The 18118-nt window shown below is 39.6% G+C and overlaps 1 protein-coding gene across 1 annotated transcript in view; it reads left to right on the top strand.

Moving 5' to 3' along the window:
* RASGRF2 (Ras protein specific guanine nucleotide releasing factor 2) overlaps positions 1-18118 on the top strand; it is a 272235-nt gene that overhangs the window by 78286 nt on the left and 175831 nt on the right. Inside the window, exon 2 of the mRNA XM_032277037.1 lies at positions 14131-14237. Coding sequence (XP_032132928.1) covers positions 14131-14237 — 107 coding nt within the window. The remainder of the gene's footprint in view (positions 1-14130; positions 14238-18118) is intronic.

The raw sequence follows: 18118 nt of genomic DNA, 5'->3' as shown, positions 1-18118 counted from the left end.
GGCTGGAGTGCAATGGCGCGATCTCGGCTCACCGCAACCTCCGCCTCCTGGGTTCAGGCAATTCTCCTGCCTCAGCCTCCTGAGTAGCTGGGACTACAGGCACGCGCCACCATGCCCAGCTAATTTTTTGTAGTTCTAGTAGAGACGGGGTTTCACCATGTTGACCAGGATGGTCTTGATCTCTTGACCTTGTGATCCACCCGCCTCGGCCTCCCAAAGTGCTGGGATTACAGGCGTGAGCCACCGCGCCCGGCCTATTCTTAATTGTTATTAACACTGTCACTGGAAATCTTGTTCACTGCAGAGCCAAATAGTATACAATTTTTACTTTTACTTTTCCCGATAAGTTTGTTTTTTTCCTGGAATTAATAATTACCACCCCTCCCATACTCAATTTGCTTAGTTTTCTATCTGCATGTCCTTATTTTTTGATAAATATTTTAATATATTTTTGCCACACTCTTTTTTTGTTTGTTTGTTTTGTTTTCTTTGAGATGGAGTTTTGCTCTTGTTGCCCAGACTGGAGTGCAATGGTGCGATCTCAGCTCACTGCAATCTCTGCCTCCTGGGTTCAAGTGATTCTCCTGCCTCAGCCTCCTGAGTAGCTGGGATTATGGGCACAAGGCATCACGCCCAGCTAATTTTTTTTATTTTTTTTATTTTTTTTATTTTTAGCAGAGACCGGGTTTCTCCAGGTTGGTCAGGCTGGTCTCAAACTCCCAACCTCAGGTGATCCACCCACCTCGGCCTCCCAAAGTGCTGAGATTACAGGCGTGAGCCACCATGCCTGGCCTTGAGCCACTCTTAACTACGATTTTTACTTAAGGACGTTATATACCTATTCCAGATATCTTACAAATTTTTTTTAATCCCTAGAGCCTTCCCTTCCAGATACTCCCATCTTGTCCAAATTGGGCTGATTGCTCTCTGGATCTTCTGTACAGCTGTCATTCAGAGATTTTCCTATGTTACATTCCTGTGTTGGAACCGTGGTGTTTTTGAGCCCTATGTATTCCTATTTCTCAGTTAATCCCTTTATTTGCAAAATAATATATACAATAAATTCCTTAAGAAGGGATTTGCATTAGTCCATTCTCACGCTGCTAATAAAGACATACCTGAGACTGGGTAATTTACAAAGAAAGGAGGTTTAATGGACTCACAGTTCCATGTAGCTAGGGAGGCCTCACAATTATGGCAGAAGACAAAGGAAGAGCAAAGGGATGTCTTACATAGCAGCCACAAAAGAGAGAGCTTGTGCAGGGGAACTCTTGTTTATGAAACCATCAGATCTCGTGAGACTTACTCACTAAAACAGTGTGGGGGAAACTGCCCCCATGATTCAATTATTTCTCACCGAGTTCCTCCCACAGCACATGAGAATTGTCAGAGCTACAGTTCAAGATGAGATTTGGGTGGGGACAGAGCCAAAGCATATCAGGATTCTACAAGATATATTTTTCAAACTGTTAAAAAATATGTATTCTGCCCTAATACTTGATTGATAGTTTAGTTGAATATAGAATTCCATGTTGAATATATTTTTTCTTCGGGATATTAAAGGCATTGCTCAACTTTCTTCCAGCAACTCTCAATGCTATCCTAATTTCACATTCTTTTTATGCGGCTTCTTTATTTTCTGTCTCTCTCTCTGGAAGCTTGTAGGATCCTCTTTGTGTCATTCCTCTTCTGAAATTTCATGATGACATCCCTTTGTGTGGATCTTTAGTTATTTGTTTTAAATTTATTATACAATGTTAAGACACAAATATTAAAAACATTCAATATTTGTATACTTTCACTCAACCTGGGATATAAAAAGATCAACACAAAATGATTTATGTGAAATGGTTGAGAGAAAGAGAATATAAATGAGGAAAAAAAAAACGTTGAAAGGGACACCTAGATGAAGTCTTTATTGTGCTCTCCTTGGAACATTTTAGAAGATTTAAAAGAATGTCAAAATAAAAAGTTTTCAGAAAAAAATACTCAGTTAAAATTCCATGTACCCCCCTTGAAACCTCTTGCTATCCTTTTCCTCCTAGAGAAATCTATATCTTCAGTTTAATGTTTATGTTTCCTTGTACTACTTTATACCCTTCTAACTATATACATATCTAAAAATGAGTAGCTTGATATGCATAGTTTTAAGCCTTATGGAAATGATATCATGCTGCATATAGTCAGAAACATTTTTTGCTCAACATTGAGTTGGTTCATCCATGCTGTTCCTTGTAGCTCTAATTTATTCATTTTAATTGCTTTAGAGTATATCATTGTATAGATATGCCTTGTAGTATTTATCCTTTCTCCTGTTGGTGAACATTTAGATTGATTCCAGTTTTTTCTTTGTAATTATAAAATGTGTTAGGACAATTTCTGAATATGTTTTCTTGTATCAATATGTGATTGTTTCTTTATGGTATATGTGGAGAAGTGAAATTGCTAAGGTAAGAGGATATGTGCGTCTTCAGCTTTCCAAAGAGCTTGTGCCAATTTGTGCGGCCATAGTATATGATTCTTTCCAGTGCTGTCTCCTTGTCAACAGTTAGTATTATCAGGTGTTTTAATTTCTGTCCATCTAATGGGAAGGAACTGTTGTATTTATTTTTTAAATTTTCTTTTCCCTGACTACGAGTGCAATTAAATGTCTTTTAAAGTTTATTAACAAATTCTATCTCTTCCTCTGGGTATGGTGTGTTCATATCCTTTGCCTGTATTTATATTGAGTTTTAAAAATATATTGATTTGTAAATCTTTGTGTGTGTGTGTGTGTATATCTATATATATATATATATATATATATATATATATATTTTATTTTTTCTTTTTGGAGAGGCAGGGTCTCACTATGGTGCCTAGGCTGAAGTGCAGTGGTGGAATCATGGCAAACTTCAGTCTCAAACTCTTGGCTTCAAACTGTCCCCCTGCCTCAGCCTCCCAAGCAGCTGAGACCACATCCCAGGTGCATGCTACCATCTCTGGCCAATTTTTAAATTTTCTGTAGTGATGGGGCCTTGCCATGTTGCCCAGGCTGTTCTCAAGCTCCTGGATTCAAGTAGTCCTCCTGCTGCCTTGGCTTCTCAAATTGCTGGGATTACAAGCATGAGCCCCTGTGCCCGGCCTGTATTCTTGATACTAATTTTTATCAGTAAAAAGTGTTGTAAATATCCTTTTCAAATCTGTGGCTTATCTTTTCACTTTAATAGGTATCATTTGTTGTATAAAAGTTTTAAATTGTAATACAATCAACATTTTCAATCTTTTTTATGATTTGGGCTTTGTGTCTTGTTTAACAAATACTTTTCCATACCAAGAAGATCGTAAAGATATTCTCTTATATTACTAACAGTTTTAAAGTTTTACTTTTACTAGGATTTGACTCTTCCTTAGAATTAGATAATAAAATTGTTCTCCTTAGCCTATTTATATGGTAAGTATATTAACAGATGTCCTAATATTTTACTGTATTTTGATTTTCCCACTTCCTGATAAAGCTTAAAATTATTTTAAAGATACATTTAAAAATTGAGTTACTGTAAAAGTGATTTATAAGGGATATACCTAAAATATAAAAAGAGAACATTAAAAATAAAGTGATAGAAGAGACATCACAAGTAAACACTAACCAAAAGACAAAATTAGACTATGATGCCAAATGTATAATTTGGGCTAAAGAGGGCCACTATATCAATGAAATATTTAATTCATTAGAAAATGTAGCAGGTCTAAACTTGTCCACATCTAATAATATATATTATGTGTTAATACACATACAACAAAATCTGACCGAACAAATGGAAAAAAATGTAAAGTGCCCCATTATATTGGATTTTAAACTGGCTCTCAATATAAACATCAATAAAAAAAGCAGAATGCATATGGAGGATATGCACATTTCAACTTATGAACTATACAGAACCTTGTACATAAAAGTAACACAACTATAAAGGTTATAAATAGTAAATCCATTATTATAACTTACCATATATATAGGCTAAGGAGAAAAACCACATGATTATATTTATGTTAATTTATTTAATTTAATTTATTTATTTACTTTGAGACATAGTTTTGCTCTTGTTGCCCAGGCTGGAGTGTAATGGTGCCATCTCAGCTCACGACAACTTCCGCCTCCCAATTCCAGCGATTCTCCTGCCCCACTTCCCACATAGCTGGGATTACAGGCATGCACCACCACACCTGGCTAATTTTGTATCTTTAGTAGAGATGGGGTTTCTCTACGTTGGTCAGGCTGGTGTCAAACTCCCAACCTCAAGGTGATCCACCCACCTTGGCCTCCCAAGGTGCTGGGATTACAGGTGTGAGCCACCATGCCCGGGCTGATTATATTTATTAATGATATTATCCTTTTTATACAAGTTGCATATATTTTTCCAGTTTTTCACATGTCTTCATGGATTTGTTATGCAGAAGTGTTTTATTTTTGTGTAATCAGATCACTAGTCTTAAGTTTCTGGATTTCGAGTCCTCATTAGGACAGTTTGTCCTATTCAGAGTTTAGTGGCATTCACTCATTTAAAAAAAATACTTATATGGCTTAATGTTTTAATATTAACTTTTTTGTTTGTTTGCTTTGAGTCAGGGTCTCGCTCTGTTGTCCAGGCTAGATTGCAGTGGCCCAATCACTGCTCACTGCAGCCTTGGCTTCCTGGGCTGAAGCAATCTTCCATCTCAGCCTCCTGAGTAGCTGGGACTATAGGCATGTGCCACCATACCTAGCTAATTTTTTAATTTTACTTTTTATAGAAACAGGGTCTCACTGTATTGCCCAGGATGATCTCAAACTCCTGGGCTCAAGCAATCCTCCTGCCTCAGCCTCCAAAAGTAGTGCAATTACAGGTGTGAGCCACCATGCTCAACTTATTTTATTTTATTTTATTTTTTCTGTGTTATTTTTTCATTGCATTTTAGGTTTTGGGGTACATGTGAAGAACATGCAAGATTGTTGCATAGATACACACATGGCAGTGCGATTTGCCGCCTTCCACCCCATCACCTATATCTGGCATTTCTCCCCATGCTATCTCTCCCCAACTCCCCACCCCCCACTGTCCCTCCCCTAGTACCCCACTACAGACCCCAGTGCGTGATGTTCCCCTCCCTGTGTCCATGTGTTCTCATTGTTCATCACCCTCCTATGACTGAGAACCTGCGGTGTTTGATTTTCTGTTCTTGTGTCAGTTTGCTGAGAATTATGGTTTCCAGGTTCATTCATGTCCCTCCAAAGGACACAAACTCATCGTTTGTTATGGTTACATCATATTCCATGGTGTATATGTGCCACATTTTCCCTGTCCAGTCTATCATTGATGGGCATTTGGGTTGGTTCCAGGTCTTTGTTATTGTAAACAGTACTGCAGTGAACATTCGTGTGCATGTGTCCTTATAGTAGAATGATTTATAATCCTTTGGATATATACCCAGTAATGGGATTGCTTTAAATGGAATTTCTATTTCTCGGTCCTTGAGGAATCGCCACACTGTCTTCCACAATGGTTGAACTAATTTACACTCCCACCAACAGTGTAAGTGTTCCTATTTCTCCGCATCCTCTCCAGCATCTGCTGTCTCCAGATTTTTTAATGATCGCCATTCTAACTGGTGTGAGATGGTATCTCAATGCAGTTTTGATTTGCATTTCTCTAATGACCAGTGATGATGAGCATTTTTTCATGTGTTTGTTGGCCTCATGTGTGTCTTCTTTTGTAAAGTGTCTGTTCATATCCTTCGCCAACTTTTGAATGGGCTTATTTGTTTTGTAAATCTGTTTTAGTTCTTTGTAGATTCCGGATATTAGCCCTTGGTCACATGGGTAAACTGCAAAAATTTTTTCCCAATCTGTTGGTTGCCGATTCACTCTAATGATTGTTTCTTTTGCTGTGCAGAAGCTGTGGAGTTTGATTATGTCCCATTTGTCTATTTTGGCTTTTGTTGCCAATGCTTTTGGTGTCTTGGTCATGAAGTCCTTGCTTACACCTATGTCCAGAATGGTTTTGCCCAGGTTTTCTTCCAGGGTTTTTATGGTGTTAGGTCTTATGTTTAACTCTTTAATCCATCTGGAGTTAATTTTAGTGTAAGGTGTCAGGGAGGGGTCCAGTTTCTGCTTTCTGCACATGGCTAGCCAGTTTTCCCAAAACCATTTATTAAACAGGGACCCCTTTCCGCATTGCTTGCTTTTGTCAGGTTTGTCAAAGGTCAGATGGCTGTAGATGTGTGGTGTTGCCTTCGAGACCTCTGTTCTGTTCCATTGGTCTATATCTCTGTTTTGGTGCCAGAACCATGCTGTTTTGATTACTGTAGCCTTGTAGTATAGTTTGAAGTCCAGTAGCATGATGACTCCAGCTGTGTTCTTTTTGCTGAGAATTGACTTGGCTATGCGGGCTCTCTTTTGGTTCCATATAAAGTTTAAGGTGGTTTTTTCCAGTTCTGTGAAGAAGGTCATTGATGGGGATAATGCTGAATCTGTAAATTACTTTGGGCAGTATGGCCATTTTCACAATATTGATTCTTCCTAACCATGAACATGGAATATTTCTCCATCTATTTGTGTCCTCTCTTGTTTCGTTGAGCAATGGTTTGTAGTTCTCCTTGAAGAAGTCCTTTATGTTCCTTGTTAGTTGTATCCCTAGATATTTTATTCTCTTTGTATTAATTGTGAATGGCAGTTTGTTCTTGATGTGCCTCTCTTTAAGCCTGTTATTGGTGTATAGGAATGCTTGGGATTTTTGCACATTGATTTTTGTATCCTGAGACTTTGTTGAAGTTGCTTATCAGTTTCAGGAGATTTGGGGCTGAGACGATGGGGTCTTGTAAATATACAATCATGTCGTCTGCAAATAGAGACAATTTGACTTCCTCCTTTCCTATTTGAATACGCTTTATTTCTTTTTCTTGCCTGATTGCTCTGGCAAGAACGTCCAATACTATATTGAATAGGAGTGGTAAGAGAGGGCATCCTTGTCTAGTGCCACATTTCAAGGGGAATGCTTCCAGTTTTTGCCCATTCAGTATGATATTGGCTGTTGGTTTGTCATAAATAGCTTTTATTATTTTGAGATACATTCCATCAATACCTAGCTTATTGAGTGTTTTTAGCATAAAGGGTTGTTGAATTTTGTCAAAGGACTTCTCTGCATCAATTGAGATAATCATGTGGTTTTTGTCTTTGTTTCTTTTTATGTGGTGAATTACGTTTATAGACTTGCGTATGTTGAACCAGCCTTGCATCCCCGGGATGAAGCCTACTTGATCATGGTGGATAAGCTTTTTGATGTGCTGTTCCAATCGGCTTGTCAGTATTTTGTTGAAGATTTTTGCATCTGTGTTCATCATGGTTATTGGCCTGAAGTTTTCCTTTCTTGTTGAGTCTCTGCCGGGTTTTGGTATCAGGATGATGATGGTCTCATAAAATGATTTGGGAAGGATTCCCTCTTTTATATTGTTTCGAATAGTTTCAGAAGGAATGGTACCAGCTCCTCTTTGTATGTCTGGTAGAATTTGGCTGTGAACCCATCTGGACCTGGGCTTTTAATTGCTGCTCAACTTCAGCCCTTGTTATTGGTCTCTTTAGGGTTTTAACTTCTTCTTGGTTTAGACCTGGGAGGATGCAAGTGTTCCGGAATTTATCCATTTCTTCCAGGTTTACTAGTTTATGTGCATAGAGTTGTTTGTAATGATCTCTGATGATGGTTTGTATTTCTGTGGAATCTCTGGTGATATCCCCTTTATCATTTTTTTATTGCATCTATTTGATTATTCTCTCTTTTCTTTTTTATTAATCTAGGTAGTGGTCTATTTTGTTGATCTTTTCGAAAAACCAGCTCCTGGATTCATTGATTTTTTGAAGGTTTTTTTGTGTCTCTATCTCCTTCAGTTCTGTTCTGATCTCAGTTATTTCTTGTCTTCTTCTAGGTTTTGAGTTTTTTTGATCTTGCTCCTCTAGCTCTTTCAATTTTGACGATAGGGTATCAATTTTAGATCTTTCCTTTCTTCTCATGTGTGCATTTATTGCTATAAATTTTCCTCTAGACACTGCTTTAAATGTGTTCCATAGTTTCTGGTATATTGTGTCTTCGTTCTCGTTGGTTTCGAAGAACATCTTTATTTCTGCCTTCATTTCATCGTTTATCCAGTTAACATTCAATAGCCAGTTGTTCAGTTTCCATGAAGCTGTGCGGTTCTGAGTTAGTTTCTGAATTCTGAGTTTTAACTTGATTGCACTATTGTCTGAGAGACTGTTTGTTATGATTTCCTTTCTTTTGCATTTGCTGAGGAGTGATTTACTCCCAATTATGTGGTCAATTTTAGAGTAGGTGTGATGTGGTGCTGAGAAGAATGTATATTCTGTGGATTTGGGGTGGAGAGTTCTGTAAATGTCTATTAGGTTTGCTTGGTCCAGGTCTGAATTCAAGTTCTGGATATGCTTGTTAATTTTCTGTCTCTTTGATCAGTCTAATATTGACAGTGGAGTGTTAAAGTCTCCCACTATTATTGCGTGGGAGTCTAAGTCTCTTTGTAAGTCATTAAGAACTTGCTTTATGTATCTGGATGCTCCTGTATTTGGTGTGTATATATTTAGGATCATTAGCTCTTCTTGTTGCATTGATCATTTTTCCATTATGTAATGCCGTTCTTTGTCTCTTTTGATCTTTGTTGGTTTAAAGTCTGTTTTATCAGAGACTAGCATTGCAACTCCTGCAGTTTTTTGCTCTCCATTTGCTTGGTAAATCTTCCTCCATCCCTTTATTTTGAGCCTATGTGTATCCTTGCATGTGAGATGAGTTTCCTGGATACAACACACTGATGGGTTTTGGCTTTTTATCCAATTTACCAATCTGTGTCTTTTGATCGGGGCTTTTAGCCCATTTATATTTAGGGTTTATATTGTTATGTGTGAATTTGATCCTGCCATTTTGATGCTAGCTGGCCGTTTTTCCTGTTAGTTGATACAGTTTCTTCATTGTGTCGATGCTCTTTACCATTTGGTATGTTTTTGGAGTGGCTGGTACTGGTTGTTTCTTTCTATTTTTAGTGCCTCTTTCAGGAGCTCTTGTAAAGCAGGCCTGGTGGTGATGAAATCTCTGAGTACTTGGTTGTTAGTAAAGGATTTTATTTTTCCTTCACTTATGAATCTTAGTTTGGCTGGATATGAAATTCTGGGTTGAAAGTTCTTTTCTTTAAGGATGTTGAATATTGGCCCCACTCACTTCTGGCTTGTAGGGTTTCTGCTGAGAGATCTGCTGTGAGTCTGATGGCCTTTTCTTTGTGGGTAACCCGACCTTTCTCTCTGGCTGCCCTTAGTATTTTCTCCTTAATTTCAACCCTGGTGAATCTGACGATTATGTGCCTTGGGGTTGCTCTCCTTGAGGAATATCTCTGTGGTGTTCTCTGTATTTTCTGGACTTGAATATTGGCCTGCCTTGCTAGGTTGGGGAAGTTTTCCTGGATGATATCCTGAAGAGTGTTTTCCAGCTTGAATTAATTCTCTCCATCACATTCAGGTACAACTATCAAACATAGATTAGATCTTTACACATAATCCCATATTTCTTGAAGAATTTGTTCATTCCTTATTACCCTTTTTTCTGTAATCTTGCCTTCTCATTTTATTTCATTGAGTTGATCTTCGACCTCAGATAGCCTTTCTTCTATGCTTGGTCAATTCGGCTGTTGAAACTTGTGCATGCTTCGCAAAGTTCTTGTGTTGTGTTTTTCACCTCCATCAATTCACTTATATTCCTCTCTAAATTGTTTATTCTCGTTAGCATTTCGTCAAATATTTTTTCATGGTTCTTAGTTTCTTTGCATTGGGTTAGAACATGTTCTTTTATCTCAGAGAAGTTTCTTATTACCCACCTTCTGAAGCCTGATTCTGTCAATTCATCACACTCATTCTCCATCCAGCCTGTTCCCTTGCTGGTGAGGAGTTGTGATCCTTTGTAGGATGAGAGGCATTCTGGTTTGGGGTGTTTTCATCCTTTTTTGCGCTGGTTTCTTCCCATCTTTGTGGATTTATCCACCTGCGGTCTTTGTAGTTGTTGACTTTCAGATTGGGTCTCTGAATGGACATCCAGTTTGTTGATGATGAAGCTATTTCTTTCTGTTTCTTAGTTTTCTTTCTCACATTCAGGCCCTTCTGCTGTAGGACTGCTGAGGTCCCCTCTGCTATAGGACTGCTGAGGTCCTGCTTGCCTGGGATCACCTGCAGCTGCTGCAGAACAGTAAGGGTTGCTGCCAGTTTCTTCTTCTGCTATCTTTGTCCCAGAAGGATACCTGCCAGATGTCAGTTTAAGGTCTCCTTTATGAGGTGACTCTTTGGATATACGGGGGTCAGGGAGCTGCCTGAGGAGACAGTCTGTCCTTTATAGGAGCTCACGTGCTGAGCTGTGAGCTCTGTTGTTCATTCAGAGCTGCTGGGCAGGCACGTGTAAGTCTGCTGCAGCAGAACTCATAAATCCCTTTTTTCTATTTCCCTTTTTCCCAGGTGCTCTGTTGCAGGGATTTAGGGCTTTATTTATTTGTTTCTGTTGTGCTGCTACCTTTTTTCAGGGCTGCTGTGCCCAGCCAGGAGGCAGCATAGTCACTGTCTGCTTGCAGAAAGTTTGCTGAGCAGCTGTGGGCTCCACCCAGCTGCCATGTGACCTTCCCTGCAGTCCTGTTTATACGAGTATAGTTAGAACTGCCTTGGCAATGGCGGCCCACCTGTATAATGGCGGACTCTCTCAGTAATGGTGGGCTTCCTCGGCAATGGTGGGCTGCCTTGGCAATAGCAGGCTGCCTCGGCAATGGTGGACTACCTCCGTAGTGGTGGACTGCCTCGGTAATGGTGGACACTCCTCCCCCACAGAGCTGGACCCTCCCGGGTTCACCTGTGCTTGCCGTGAAACTCTCAATCCAGATCGTTTCAGATTGCTGTTTTTTTATGGGGGTGGGACCAGCCGAGCCTGATCACCTGGCTCCCTGCCTCAGAGCCCTTTTTTTTTTTTTTTTGAGTTGAATGGTTGACTCTGTGTCCCAGGTGTTCCAGTCGTCTGTTGAAAAGGCGCTGGGATCTGTGTGATTTCCCATGTGGTGACCCACTGCACCTGCAACAGCCACGCTGAGATTCTTGGTCCTTTTTTGCCGGGGAATCTCCTGGCCTGGCTCCCTTTTTTTAATCAGTTGAGTGGGTGACTCTGTATCCCAGGAGTTCCAATCGCCCGCTAAAACGGTGCCCGGACCCGTGTATTTTGTACGAACTGCCGTGCCATGGCGCTGGCCAAAACAGTCTCACCAGATGAAACAGCCGTGCTGGCAACCCGTGGGGCTCCTCTACCTGGGAATCTCCTGGTAATAAAAATCTGTCTGGAAATGCGGCGTCCACTCACCCTCCGGGCTTTCTCTGGGAGATGCAATCCTGAACTGCTCCTAATCGGCCATCTTCCTCAGGTCTGTCTATTTTATTTTTTTAAGTGACTTGATACTATCCTTCAATCAGGGAAATGGAATTGTTGGGAAATAAACAGAAGAGGAATAAGATACTTTATAATTTTATAATTACTACTACTGATAGTAATATTATAAGAAGTATTTGATATTATTGTAATAATTATCAGTACAACAGAACATTAAAATTTCTGTTGCAATTGGAAATTATCCTGGTGTATGGTGGATTTGGGGCAGAGTTTTTCTAGTCTCTATTGCATGGAGGTGGTAACCCTTCATATGTTTCGATGTTATGCATGGATCTTGGTTCCAACTTGGTGCCCTGCACAGGGCCAAGACCGTGGGATCCAAAGCCCCCCACCCTTGGATGTTAGAACCTTAATTACTGTGCTTTTTGCATTGCCTTTGTCTTTCACCTTTGTTTCTACACTGGAGGATTCCTTCTTTTCTCCCCTACTTTAGCTTGGCTATGTATGTTTTGCCCAGTTTGGGATTTTCCCTCAGCTTGGTTTACTGCTTTGCCCTACTTTGATTCACAGTGGTCAGGAAATTGGAGAGGATGGCTGAGGGCGATGGCTCACTCCTGTTATCTCAACACTGGGAGGCTGAGGCAGGCAGATCACCTGAGATCAGGAGTTTGAGATCAGCCTGGCCGATAGGGCGAAACCCTGTCTCTACTAAAAATACAAAAATTAGCCCATGTGGTGGTGGGTGCTTGTAATTCCAGATACTTGGGAGGCAGAGGCTGGAGAATTGCTTGAACCTGGGAGGCAGAGGTTGCTGTGAACCAAGATCCAGCCCGAGTGAGACCCCATCTGAAAAAAAAAAAAAAAAAAAAGGAAACTGGAGAGGACATATCCTAACATATCCTAAGGGGCTTGGAAAACAAAATGGGGTAGAATAAGCATTAACTCTGGAAGCACTATTAGTTTTTCTGGATCTAGTGGCTTGTTTGAAAGCATTTTGAAACTTTATAGCTAGAGCAAATCTTCAGATATCCCATGTGTTCAATTATGACTTAAAGATGTCTGAGTTTGTACTGACTGATCGTGATCTACTGGGTGTATTGTTATTCATGAATATTGTCGAAGGGCAATGCATCTTCAACCCAAGACGTCTGTCACTTTGTCTAATTCAAAGCACACTCTAAACCCAATATACATATGTATTTCTGTGTATTTTACATGAGAATTCTCTACATCTTAACAGATTATTCTAAGTTGATTGTAAAAAACTTCTGTTTTAGAACTGTGATCTGAGGACTCTGCTTGTTGATATAAAACGTGTCAGTCTTTGCTGGAACATGGAGTGGCTTAGTAAGCTAGCATGAGTTTGAGAGTCTTTGAATCTTGGTTGTATGATTATGTCTGTTCTGGAATCCTGAGAAACCAGTAACAAATTTTTATCTTTATATTAACAGTATAAAATTGACTGTTTTTTTGGTGTACATTTCTATGAATGTAAACAGATGCTTGGATTTGTGTAACCTCCAGAATCAGGATACAGAACCATTTTATCACCACCTAAGCTCCCTCATGCGATTCCTGTATAGTCACACACTCCCACCCCTGACCGCTGGAAACTCCTGATCTGTTCTCTCTCCCTGTTTTAAGAATATCACACAACAGGAATCATACGTAGTATATAACCTTTGAGACTGACTTTTCTATTCCAAATGATACTTTTACTCCACGTTATTGCTTTTATCATGATTATTTCTTTTTATTGCTGAAAAGCATTTGAGACTGACTTTTCTATTCAACATGATGCTTTTGCTCCACGTTGTTGCTTTTATCAATAATTTTGTTTGCTCTTTATTGCTGAGTAGTGTTCCATTGTTCGGATATACTGCATTTGGATATTTAGGTTGTTTCCAGTTTTTGGAAACAACCTAAATATCCTTTAATAGGTGTGTGAATAAACAAATGAAGTGCATAAGGTTCATATGAGATAAATTAGTTTACCCCTGAAAAATGTTAGTCTTTTCCCTACTTAAGCCCAGCTCCTTTCATGCAACAATAACTTATGTTACACCTCTACCAAAAAGAAATTCTGATCATGTTTTGTCCCCTAGGACGACAATTAAATTTCCTTTCCTGTGTCAAGTCTGCATTCTGGAATACTCTGTTGAACAGAATTGCAAGGCTACCTCTAGGAAAACAGGGGCATAAGTAAATGGTGACATCTGCTAAGGTTGCAGAAGAGGCAAATGACAGCAATTGGACTGCATAATTATAGGGATATTGCTTCCCAGGATGGAGAATAGATATAGAATAGAACAGATAAGAAAATTAGCTGGTGCAGTGATGTAGACTCATGTGTCCCTGCAGCTTTATCACACCACAAAAAGGGAAACCTTTTGGAAAATATCATATTACCTTTCATTTATCTCCATAGCCCAATTTGTACAATATTCTTCTTTGTACTTGCACGGAAATGTCCATTACAGTAGTGTTAAGGGCTGACCCTCACTGAGCAGTGTTAAGATGCAGACTATGGTATCTTCTAGGTGCAAAGTCATTGCCAACTGGACCAAGAGTGATGTGTTGCATTTTGAAATAAAATTTGCATAAGTGCTGATGCATTTTGTAAATATATATCCTTGGTAGGCAAATACTGTGTTATTATGTTGTTGTGCTTGAAAAATAGAACTAAACTTTTTGTGTTTGTTTTCCTTTCCAGTATTACTTTACTGTTCTTTTTGGCCATGAAGGTCAGAAACCACTGGAGCTGCGCTGTGAGGAGGAGCAGGATGGTAAAGAGTGGATGGAGGCCATTCACCAAGCAAGGTATAGGCTGAGTCCTCCTATGTGGTGCTTGATTGTCTGGGTCCTACATTGGGGTTACCACTGTTGGTGATAGTTGTGAAAGAACTTGCAATTCTAAGATGAGTTTTCTCCTGATGCCTGGTCCTTAGTCATGCGTGAGAGAATTATTTGGGCTTTCCATGGCTGCATTCCAGCTAAAGATTAATGATAATACACATAATAATAATAAGTAGTAATAGTAGTCCTTTTTGTGGATGTCTTCCTATGTGCCAGGCACTATTATATGTATTATACGTGATTTTCAATTACAGAATGTATGGAATGTATTGACTCACTTATCCTGTCAACAGTCTGCAGAGGGGCATTATAATTCCCCCTATCTGCAGAGAAGGAAACTGAGGCCTGGAAGGTTAGTTTGCTTGCCAGAGGCCACACAGCTAGTAAGCCACAGAGCTGGGATATGGCCCTAGCCCAGCCTACATTTGTAAACCCTGCTCTGTGCATCTTGGTTATCAAATGAAGGTGATGCCATCCTCTATCTAGGGAAATAGAAGAGTGTGATTTCATTTCCCCCTGTGAAACATCAGGAAGGTGGAAAGGTGTGTGCAAGGTCTTAAATGGGAACAATAAATCTGAGAGAGATGTAAGGCAGGGCCCTCTCTGTTATTTTCCTGTTCAGTCCCTAAAACTGGTTCAGTTTTGTTTCCCATGGCTCTCAGGCTCTTCCTTTTTGCTTGTCCACTCCCTAATCCAGGCTGTCACTCCACAACTCCCTGCTCTTTTGTTTTGCTCATCTCCTGGGTATTTGGGGCAACACTCTAGCTGTGGCATGCTTTCTTTTTCTTCACCCGATGAGCCTTCCCTTCTCCTTCTGTCTGTTCTTCTCCCTGCAAGTCAGGGAGAAGAAGATAGGTGCCCTCACTGGCGCCATCTTCACATGGCTGTGGCACTTGCATTGTGTACTGCACGCAGGCCACTTTGCAATTCCGGTTATCATTACTTTTTTAATGTAGTTAATGTGTTAGATTTCTGTTTCCTGAGTAGGATTGTATACACCTTGAGAATGAAGAGAGGGATTGGAGTACATTCATATCTGAGTGAAGCGCATTGCTAATTATGTAGTAGGTGATCAGGAAATCTCTTCAGTTTGATTATAAGAATGAAGCATTTAGGCTGGGTGTGGTGGCTCACACCTGTAATCCCAGCACTTTGGGAGGCTGAGGCGGGTGGATCACCTGAGGCCAGGACTTCAGGACCAGGCTGGCCAAATGGTGAAACCCTGTTTCTATTAAAAATACAAAAATTAGCCAGGCGTGGTGGCACACGCCTGTAGTGCAGCTACTTTGGAGGCTGAGGCAGGAGAATTGCTCAAACCTAGGAGTTGGAGGCTGCAGTGAACTGAGGTCACTCTACTGCACTGCAGCCTGGGTGACAGAGCAAAACTTCATCTCAAAAAAAAAAAAAAAAAAAGAATGAGGCATTTATTTTGAGTGAGTACAGGCTGTTCTGTTCTTTGAACCCTTGACGCTTTCTCTGAAAGTCTCCCCTCTCCTCTCCACTCCCATCCCTTTTCAGCTACTTATATTGAGCACCTTCTCTGACAAGCAATGTGCCAAGTGCTTTTACATATTTATCTCTTTTTATTCTCCACAACAAGCTAATACGGTATTATTACCCCATTTTACAGATGAGAAAACAAAAATTTGTGATGGGCAGACTGGCCAAGTTTTAACACAAAGGTGTTAAGCTGCAGAGCTGGGATTCAAACCCAAGTCAATTGGACCTCAGAACCTTTAGCCAGTGTTCCATATTGTACTTACCTTTATTATCCTCTTTATCTATGCAGTCTTGTCTTTTCTTGTTCTATTTTTTTTTTCTGTTCCTCATTCAAAGATGAAAGTAGATTAATGTAAGACTAGGGTTGAGAGTAAAAGATGTTATTTGCAATGTACTTCAGTTCCTTTTCTTTCTCTGAGATGCAATGGGCTGGCAACTAAGTGCCACTCTCTACTTGGGCCCCAGGGGAGCTTGCCACGAGTCATGATGACCCTGGCACCTGGTTCAGCCGTCCTTGCTCTTCGTGCTCTCTGTTTGAGGGTTTTGATCCAGACTTAGGACTAATGCAGAATGATTTGCTGTAGAAAGAAAGTCAGGTCTTCAAAGATGAAAGAAGCATTAAGCTGGCAAGGTAGAGCCCTTGGGTCATTTCCAGACACAATCTTTGCAGCTGTTTCTATTCCTCTCTACCTGGGAGTTAAAATCCATAATTTAAAACATGCCTGTTTTCCCATCTTTTTCATTCCAGAAGAGCAAGTACCATCAGTAGCCCAAATGCCTTTGTAGTTGCCAAGCAAATATCTTGGTGAACCAAACACAAATAGTGTGAATTGCTTTGAAGATGATTAGATTCCAAGTAAGAGATCTTTTTTCTGTTCCAGGAATGCATTTTGTCATCTATAGGAAATTGAGTTGATAAGTATTTGGTATCGTTTGACATACAGTCAAATCCAGGGCATGTGTGATCTTGTCAGGAGACAGACTTTAGAAACCACTTAACTGATTTGGATGATACAATGGTGAACCATTCTCTTCTTTTCGGATTTGAAGATTTGGTTAATAATTGACTTTTTTTCTTGATGTTTTGACTTTTTGGTCTACAAGGTCTGCTTTTCTCTTGGCTTAAGACATGAGACTGGGTTCTTTGATAACTTATTTTACTCTGACTGCTTTATACTGAGTTCTTATATTTTACTTTATGAATTGAGATATTTCTTAATTTTTTGTTTTCTAAATCAGGGAAGAAAAGTTTTTTATCTAAGCTTGATTAAGTTGAGTTTTTGGTATAAACTTGGATCTGTAAAATTCACCTTGATTTTGTTTATGTGTGAGCAAAGCCAGAAAGTTAATGAAGCTGATTCAGAGAAAGAATTGATCAGCCATTTTTTTCTTGGCATTGTAATAAAACACAATTAATTAATTATGCTTGGTTGACTAAACATTTCACTCTCACAGGGCAGTCTGATGGCATTAATTCCATACTGATGCCTTTTTAATATAAAAGTTTTAAACACTCAATATTTATGGTTTTATTAATCTCTCTTTTGAAAAATCAAAACTTTTCATTAGTTTAGCACTAGATTAGTTCTTTTCTGAGGTACTCATCCTCCTATAGATGCCACTTAGATACAAAGACTGCTCAGAACCCCTTCTCTCAGTCACTCTTGTTTTCCTTGGATGGCTTTTCAGTACCAGCCTGGGTGTGCTGTCTTTGCCTGCTATGAAAATCACTTTGTTGCTGTTGGCTTTTGTATGTCCAAGAGGAATCTACTTGTCCCACTTTGCCTTCAGAGATTCTTAGTGTCATTTTCTGGGATGTCCAGTTGCATGTTTTCTCCTTTAGATCTGGCCCAGAAAAAATCATTTTGGAATTAACATTTTTCAGTTGGAAGCTTTGACCAGTCCGAGAAGCTAATTTTAATGTTTCGCTTACCATTGGCAAATACTACATTTCTAGAATGCAGGCATATTTAGGATATCATTTTACCTCTTGTTATGGCACTAATTCAGGGGAAGCTGCTACTGAGACCGAGTCTTGTTTTTGTCTTGTTGAGTTGAGGCCAGAGCGTTTTCATAGCAGTTAAGTCTATGCTTATTTCATATGTGGTTTTCTACTTGAGCATGGAACTCTGGACATGAAAAATAACCTGACATTTCTTGTTTTCTTGGCCATATGTGTCCCTCATGGTTGATTTACTTGTAGACACTAGGACGATCAAAGACATTGATCTGGTTGATTGCGACTCCTTAGGGCTTATTAGCTGAAAAGATATCTTTCCAGTGTTTCATTTGCTAGAACATGGACCAAGCAAAGTATCTGCAGTTAGGAGATAATCATGGCATGG

The sequence above is a fragment of the Sapajus apella genome, unplaced genomic scaffold (assembly GCF_009761245.1).
Source record: "Sapajus apella isolate SASKATOON/1434 unplaced genomic scaffold, GSC_monkey_1.0 scaffold1, whole genome shotgun sequence".
Taxonomy (NCBI): Eukaryota; Metazoa; Chordata; class Mammalia; order Primates; family Cebidae; genus Sapajus; species Sapajus apella.
This window is presented reverse-complemented; position numbering and strand designations above follow the sequence as displayed.